Here is a 7,605-nt window from a genome sequence, read left to right as displayed (position 1 = left end):
GGACGCAGAGCTCTGATGGATGGATGGTTGGATGGATGTTTGGTTGGACGCAGAGCTCTGATGGATGGATGGTTGGATGGATGTTTGGTTGGACGCAGAGCTCTGATCACCAGCCTTCCCCCTCACCGAAGCCTCCCAGCCCAAACCCTCCCCGGAGCTCCGCGCTGCAGAGGAGCCGTGAACTCCACCACCTGACCGCGGCATGCAGCGCGCTGCCACGGGTCATCTGGAGTCAGGAAACCGAAGTTGATGAGGGTTTACGGGATAGGGGGAGGGGAGAATGGACGGCAGCGTGGAGCACTGATGGAAAAGAATGAGGCTAGTTGATGAGAAAAGGAAGAGGAGGATTTCAAAGCGCTCATGTGTAGGAGGAACAGGCATGCCAGGCTTTTTAAAACGGAACCCACACAAAACACAAGCGCTCACGTTAATGGATCCACTCGATCACCTTCGACAGAAACGCGTAAATATGATCAGGAAAGATGATGTAGCTGAGCCCAGGCTGACCCAGAGGAGAGGCTGGTCGTTTGTATGCAGCGTGCGTTTCAGATGTTATTGTCTCCGGCTGACTGGAGGCTCGGGCTGGCTCAGAAAATGCCTTAGTAAAATCAAAGTGGACGCGCTTGATTCGTGACTCCGCAGCTCCCTGCGGATGGATGCCCACTTCTCACATAAACACATAAACATTTCATTTTTCCTCGCTGCACTCACCTTGGTCGGGTCGCCTCCTGTTATCCACTTGTTACAATGGAAATTTAACACCATGGATCTCCAGTTAAGTTTCCTGGCAGTCGGACAAAATCACAATAGCTCCCCCAGTAGAGAAGGGCCGAAACCCGGGAGCGCGGCGGTTCGGAAGCTCCTGTGGCGGAGGAGGAAGAAAGCGTCTGCGGAGGGTTTTTTCTCTCACGAAAGCATCGGTGAGAAACGGGAAAAGCCTGCGCCTTCAAACAGCTGTTTTTCCAAAATGGAGTTTAGTCTTATGTGAGCCAATCAGAGCGAGGCTGTGGGGGCTCCCGCTCCTCCTGTGGGCTGGAGTCAAATCCACGCCACGAAACGATGAAACGCACTTCGTTTATTCTGGTGGAGAGAAGTGGAGAGGAGGGGGAGCCTTTGTTATATCTTTTATGTCTCTACGGCTTTTTTCAGGCAGACATCAAAACAACATGAAGCGGTGACATGAAACCCCGAGCAGGAAACCCCGTCAGTTTCCGCAGTCTGGAAAAGTGGGAATCAGAAATATCACGACTGGATATTTATTCAAAAACAAACTGTTACGACGGGGTATAAGGGAAATTATAGATAGAAAAAAATGAGGATTTTTTTTTCCCAAAACATAGAAATTTTTAGATTAATCTAGGAAATGTTCTTGTTTCTTATGGAAATTTCTGATATTAATCTAAACTTTTCTCTGAAATATTCTACAATTTCTGAGAAAGAAAATTATTGAGATCAGAAATTTTCTCTTTTTTCATAGAAAATGTCAGATTAATCTCAAAATTTCTCAGAAATATTTAAAAAACAAGCTTCTTGGTTTCACAAGTAAAAATTTTTTAAAGAAAAAACTCAGAAATGTTGAGATTAATCTCATAAATTTTTTACAAAAACAAGGAAATTTCTGAGCTCCAAAAGCAAAACAATTCAAAGAAAAAACTGAAATATTTAGATTAATCTCAGAAATATTCTACAAAAAAAGCATTTCTGAGTTTCAAAAGACAAATAAAAACTCACTTTTTTTCAGAAATATTCTACAAAAAAACAAGAAAACTTCTGAGCTCTAAAAGTGAAAAAATCATTAAAAAAACTGAAATTTTGAGATTAATGAAAAAAAATTCTACAAACCACAAGGAAATTTCTGAGCTCCAAAAGTCAAAAAATTGCTAAAAATAAATCTGAAACTTAAAGATAAATCTTAGAAAGATTTGAGACATAAAATCTCAAATCTTTCCTGTTCCATTATTGTATCCGTCCATCAATCTGTACAATCAAGCCATCAAGATTTTTTTCCATCCATCCATCATGTGACATTATCAACACGTCATTTACCACCCATCAGTTTGTCATACAGTTGCCAATAGTCAAACAAGCAATAAACTTTACATTTTGTCAATTGCCATTATCAATCCACACCTTAATATGTTACTCAGGTTCCAATCTAAATCTCCCAGAAGTGTGAACAATTCTAGGCTTAACTGTACCTATTTGATGATGTATTAATAGACAAAACATCTTGGTGAATAATGTTGGAGTCAGAGTGGGAAAATGCTGAGTCACTGCTTACACTGCCTCTTTTCATCAGTCAAACTGAAATGCAAACAACAATCTCAGCCTAGAACAAACAGTCCCTGTGCAAATACTATTAAAAATTCTTGAACCGTGGCAGAACCTTCTGATGGGATCTCGTTTTTCTGTTCCTTTTTGGCACATTGAACTGAAATGTTCAGATTCGAAAGGAAAATTTACAACAAAAATGCAACGAGAGTGAATACATGTTTGTGGGGTGATTTGAACAAACAAACAGAAGTCATATGAGAAGAGACAAAAAAATAATTTATGATGTGTAGACTGTACAAAGAGATGATAGAGGGTTATAAAAGTCATTTATATTTTGTCAAAGCCTGTCTGTGTGGAATAATCCATCAACAGATCGCTAAACACCATAAAAGTCAAACTGTTACAGGAAACCATACATGTTATCAGAAAACCAATTCAGGGCAATACAATCTAATTTGCTACAAGTTATTTAGATGTTTATTGGTGTTTCACTGGTAAAGTAAACAAAAATATGAGTCTACAAACCACGCCTTCATTTAACAGTTCTTGTAAATTTTGATTACAATACTAATGCTAGCTATACTAATGCTAACTTTATGCATTTATTGGATTAAAACTACACCAAGATGAAGCACTGAAAAAACAAAGCACTTCATGATTTGATAGTTTCTAGAAACTTCTTTTAGGAACAATCAACCTTGTGTACGTGCTGCTTAATGTGCCAATGGCAAAGAAACAAGGGAAACCGTTAATCTGCCATTCTAACTAGCCTGAGCATTCTTGACAGGCTCGGAAATAAGATGTAGCGTATAAAAGTTATGTACTGCAGTTTTAAAAGCAAAAATTGATTTTTCTTAGCATGAACCCATCCTGCTGTTCATAAATGCTCACTTCTGATATAAGCCTACCCTCCGTTACTATTTCCCACTGCAGCTGCACTTCCACTGCAAATTGGAATTATGAAGATAATTTCGGGGAAAAAAACTCAAATTTTTTTGATAAAAAAAAAAATTGCATGCTCGGATAAGGTGGTTTTTCGGCTGTATCAAAATTACTGTATTCTGCAAAACTTTAATGGAAACGTTTTTCACATCACACAAGTCATGTGATCTACAACCGAATGTTACTACTTGGGGAAATGATGAAGAAGACGACAGGAAGTGACAGAAGGATGACACGTGAATAAGCTTATTCACATGTGATTTGTAACTGCATTTCTTATTTAATGGAAACACTGCAAAAGCAAAATTGTGTTTTTTGACATTAGATGAAGATTGACAAAGTTTTGTGCACATTTGTAACGGAAATGCGGCTAGCTTCATGTTATGACCCATTAGCTTTACCACTTTTGACACACTTTTATAAAAAATCGGCACTGAGCTTCACAGGTTCAGTTGCTGTAAAATTAGCCCAAATTATTACATTTTCTAAACTGTGACTGACCCTGATTGGAAGTGCTTGATTATTTTGCAGCTAAATCTTTATTAATTATGCCTGGTTGTTTGTCTCCATGTTTTCCTTGTACGGGTTGGCAACCTCTGCATGCTGAACCCTGCTTCTTGTCCTTTGACTGCTGGGATATTCTCCAGCTCACCCCTTGCAACAACAAACACGATCATGAAGCTGCAGAAGCTAGAAACAGATGGATGGATGAATGAGCGCCACTTCATCTGTTCAAGTGATATCGTTCCAAGGTTCTGTAACATGTTTAGGTGCAACTTTGCAAGTCTAAGCAATGCTGTCATGTCCTTTTTCGAGAGAGAAAGGCTTTCCACTGGCAGTCCTTCCAGCACAGCCGTTCTTGCTAATTGCACTGTCATAAAACGTAACATTTAACATTTGAAACCAGGCCTTTAGAGGCTGAGAGGGAGCTTTCGGGTGGTCTGTATTCTCTTTGAGCATCGCACAGTCTGTCCTTAGAGTAAACCTACTCAGACATCCAGTCCCAGAAGACGAGAAAACCTCTTCTGGCACTGACTTTGTGATTTCTTCAGAGACCCAAGGAACCAGTTTGGGAAACTCAGCTGAGGACACATGCAGCTATGTTGTGAAAATACCAACAGCTTCCCTTGGGGCTGCAGAATAGCCCATCATTTGCCAACAACAGCACAAACAAGACACAAATAGCACTTTCTGTATAATAGCTTTACTGTCTTAACCATTAACAATAAATACCCTGCAATACAGTAACAGCTCAGTCACAGACATGCTGGAAATATAAAAAATAAAAGAATGAAGAGAAGCACTCAGCAGATGCAAGATGAACAATGCAAGATTATTGCACTTTTATGTACAATTTGGCAAATCAGATCTCAATAGTCATGTGATTTAACGGATTAAGACTGCATGATAAGACAAATAAACCTACAACATGTATAAGGCAGATTACCAAACTTAGAAAAATAATCAAGCCCAAAGACTAAACTCTAAACCTAAACATTCAACTGAACTAGCAGCCACTTATGTTTCATTTAACACATACTGCTTTGGTGCACACAAGTGTAACATAAAAAACTATTTAAGGCAATGTTTTCAATGGCTACGCATAAAAAAAAAACTATTCAGCTTTGTGGTTGTAAACTGAAACGTAACACTGACAGACAGGAGATGGAAAACAAAATTCATCAACCAGCTTTTGTTTGACTGACATAAATGGAAAATACTTTACTTTTTTTAGACATTGAATGCAACAGAACTTTAAGCTCCAACCATTTTTGGTTTATAAATGCATCAATTAAGAGGATTTGTAAGAGATTCCTAAAAATAAGACTAAGATTAGGGATTTTATGCCTTACACTGCAAAAATACTAAATCTTACTAAGTGTTTTTGTATAGTTTCTAGTGCAAATATTCTTTGTACACCTGAAATAAGACAAAACTAAAAAGCAACTTTTCAGCAAGACATATATTATTTTAAGTCAATAAATCTTGATTATAAATGCAAAAAGTACTAGGTCCACTGGTAGATTTTTTAAAACCTAAAAACAGAAAATAAATTTGTTATAGGTGGAAAAATCTGACAGTGGAACTAGTACTTTTTAATAATCTATATAGCTAGAATAAATAATGATTTAAAAATAATGTGATATAATTTGATGAAAAGTTACTTTTAAGTTAGTTTTTTTCTTACTTCAAATGTACTAAGATATTTGCACTAACTCAGAGTTTGTGTTTTTGCAGTGGAGCGGTGATAATATGCACCTTCTTTTTTAAAGTGTTTATAGTCCTTACAGAAAACAAAACAACTGACTCTGTCAAAATGAAAACGAAAATCTGAAGTCAGAATCGGCCAGAAAAAACCTAATTGATGCTTTTCGAAGAAATTTCAATTAGTTGTAGAATTTCTAATCATCTGAATATAATTAGACAAGAAATATGGAATTCTAGGAAACAAGCCTCCAAAAATGGCCATGAATCTGTTAATTTCACTCATTATTTAGAGTCAGCTGCCAGTAAATATACTCCATCGAGACTCTAGAGTGAGTTTTAGTAACAGAGGAAAATAGCATTTTAATTGAGTTTCCTGGTGTTTTCCGTCAGTGAGATGCTTGCATTTGATTATATTTACATTTTTAAATAAATGCACACCTTCCCTCTGTCTAAATGGTAAAGTAAAGCCAAATCTGTGTTTTGGCTCTGGACTTTGAAAGAACAGGTTAATTTCTTGCATTGCAAAGACATTGTTCTCATTTCTAGTGCAAATATCTTAAAACACATTTTCATCAAGATTTAGAAACTTGTTTTAAGTCACAAAATTCCTTAGTATTGATGAAAAATTGATTATTGCGTTAGCAGATTATTTCACTCAAAATATGGGAACAATGTTTTGTTATAAGTGAAGAAATCTGCCAGTGAAACTAGTATTTTTTTATCTATATTAAGGAATTATTGACTTAAAACAAGCTCCTACAGCTTGATGAAAAGTTACTTACAAGTTAGTTTATTACGACATTTGCACTAGAAACTAGAACAAAATTACTTGGTAGGATTTTGTGTTCTTGTAAAGTGTGAGATCATTAAATAAACAAGTACCATCCAAGCACACAACTATCAGTGAAGGTAAAATGAAGAGTGAACACACCGAATGAGCTGCCTTGGAGCAGTGCCTGAATGCTGGACTTCTTCTAAAACTGAGCATATTTTAAATAGTGTAGTGCTGTTTAGTTAGTAAAATAAATCATGTGGAATATTGGCAACTTGCCCTATAAAAATTTCCGCTCTTGTTTCAGATGAAACAGAAGAAGTCCTGTGGCTGTGTGAGCGTCAGTAGCAGTAGTAAAGTTGAGAGCGCAGCGCCCTGAAGCCGTCCTCCTCCCGTCCTCCTGCCTGCTCCCCTTCACACAGCATGGAGTCTGGGAGCACCACGCCCTCTAGTGGATCCGGCTGGCAGAACTCCACCACAAACTCCTCTTCGCAGTCCAGCAGCAGCCTTGACCAGGCGCTCATGTCCAGCCGGCCGGCGGTGCCGCCGTATTCCTCTGGCAGAACCGACGGCGGGATGTTCCGGTGCAGAGAGCGCAGGTCCGACCCGTGCAGGACGTACTGTCGAGAGGGACAGAGGAGACGATTACACCGACTCTAATCGATATCTCATCTCATAAAACCAGCAGCTGTAGGTTGTTTTCACACCAACACAGAGGGTTCTATCCAGTGATACCCTCTATATCTATGTAGATAGATATCTATGTAGATAGATATAGAGAACAGAGAAAAGGCTCAAGATAATTCAAGGACAACAGTTACCCTCTCTGCCATCTTCTCCTTCAGGAAAGGCTTGATTATAGCAAAGATGCCTTTGAAAATCCGGGGCTCGTTAATTATGTTAACGGCCTTGATTCTGATGGGAAAACCATCCTGTTAATTAAAGGCAGAGACCACAATCAGAACTCCTTCTAAACTTCTTTTGTCTAAATTAAACACATCGTATTCCACGATGTCTCACCTGGAGGATGCTCACGATTTTTTTGGCAAGAAAAGGACCTGGATTGGAGGCTTGCGACATTCCCACCCCAGTGTAGTCGGCTAGGATGACCAACCCGTTCACCTGCGTTTCCTCCGGCTGGATCAGCTTCTCCAGAGTCAGATAAAGAGCCCGCACATTGTCCACAAACGGATAGTCGTTTGGCTTCCATTTTCCTGGAAGAAAATCCATATTGACAAAATTTAATGACATAAACGTGTGGATTGCAAAGATTATTAAGGGAGCATTCACACTATCCCTGTTTTATTTCAAGGGGAACTGTTTTTTTCAATTAGTTTGAATCGTTTGACACAATGCAGTGTGATTGGTTCCCAGTGGAACCAAGTCTACTGAACTATCATGGAGGACTA

The 7,605-nt window shown here is 38.6% G+C and overlaps 2 protein-coding genes across 4 annotated transcripts in view; both read right to left on the bottom strand.

Moving 5' to 3' along the window:
* Window positions 1–1,098, bottom strand: part of pkig (protein kinase (cAMP-dependent, catalytic) inhibitor gamma) — a 31,886-nt gene extending 30,788 nt beyond the window's left edge. The window contains exon 1 of the mRNA XM_007572950.2: window positions 712–1,098. The gene's annotated coding sequence lies outside the window, so the exon portion shown is untranslated. The remainder of the gene's footprint in view (window positions 1–711) is intronic.
* A 5,099-nt stretch (window positions 1,099–6,197) lies between these two features.
* Window positions 6,198–7,605, bottom strand: part of ttpal (tocopherol (alpha) transfer protein-like) — a 5,622-nt gene continuing 4,214 nt past the window's right edge. For all 3 annotated transcript variants that reach the window (XM_007572948.2, XM_016661122.1, XM_007572949.2), the window contains exons 4-6: window positions 7,217–7,410; window positions 7,018–7,128; window positions 6,198–6,816 (exon numbers count right to left, since the gene is read on the bottom strand). In XM_007572948.2, coding sequence (XP_007573010.1) covers window positions 6,538–6,816; window positions 7,018–7,128; window positions 7,217–7,410 — 584 coding nt within the window. In that variant the 3' untranslated portion in view covers window positions 6,198–6,537. The remainder of the gene's footprint in view (window positions 6,817–7,017; window positions 7,129–7,216; window positions 7,411–7,605) is intronic.

Source organism: Poecilia formosa, unplaced genomic scaffold (genome assembly GCF_000485575.1).
Source record: "Poecilia formosa unplaced genomic scaffold, Poecilia_formosa-5.1.2 Scaffold312, whole genome shotgun sequence".
In the NCBI taxonomy this organism is placed as follows: Eukaryota; Metazoa; Chordata; class Actinopteri; order Cyprinodontiformes; family Poeciliidae; genus Poecilia; species Poecilia formosa.
Note: the sequence above shows the minus strand (reverse complement) of the source record. Positions and strands in the feature narration are given on the sequence as shown.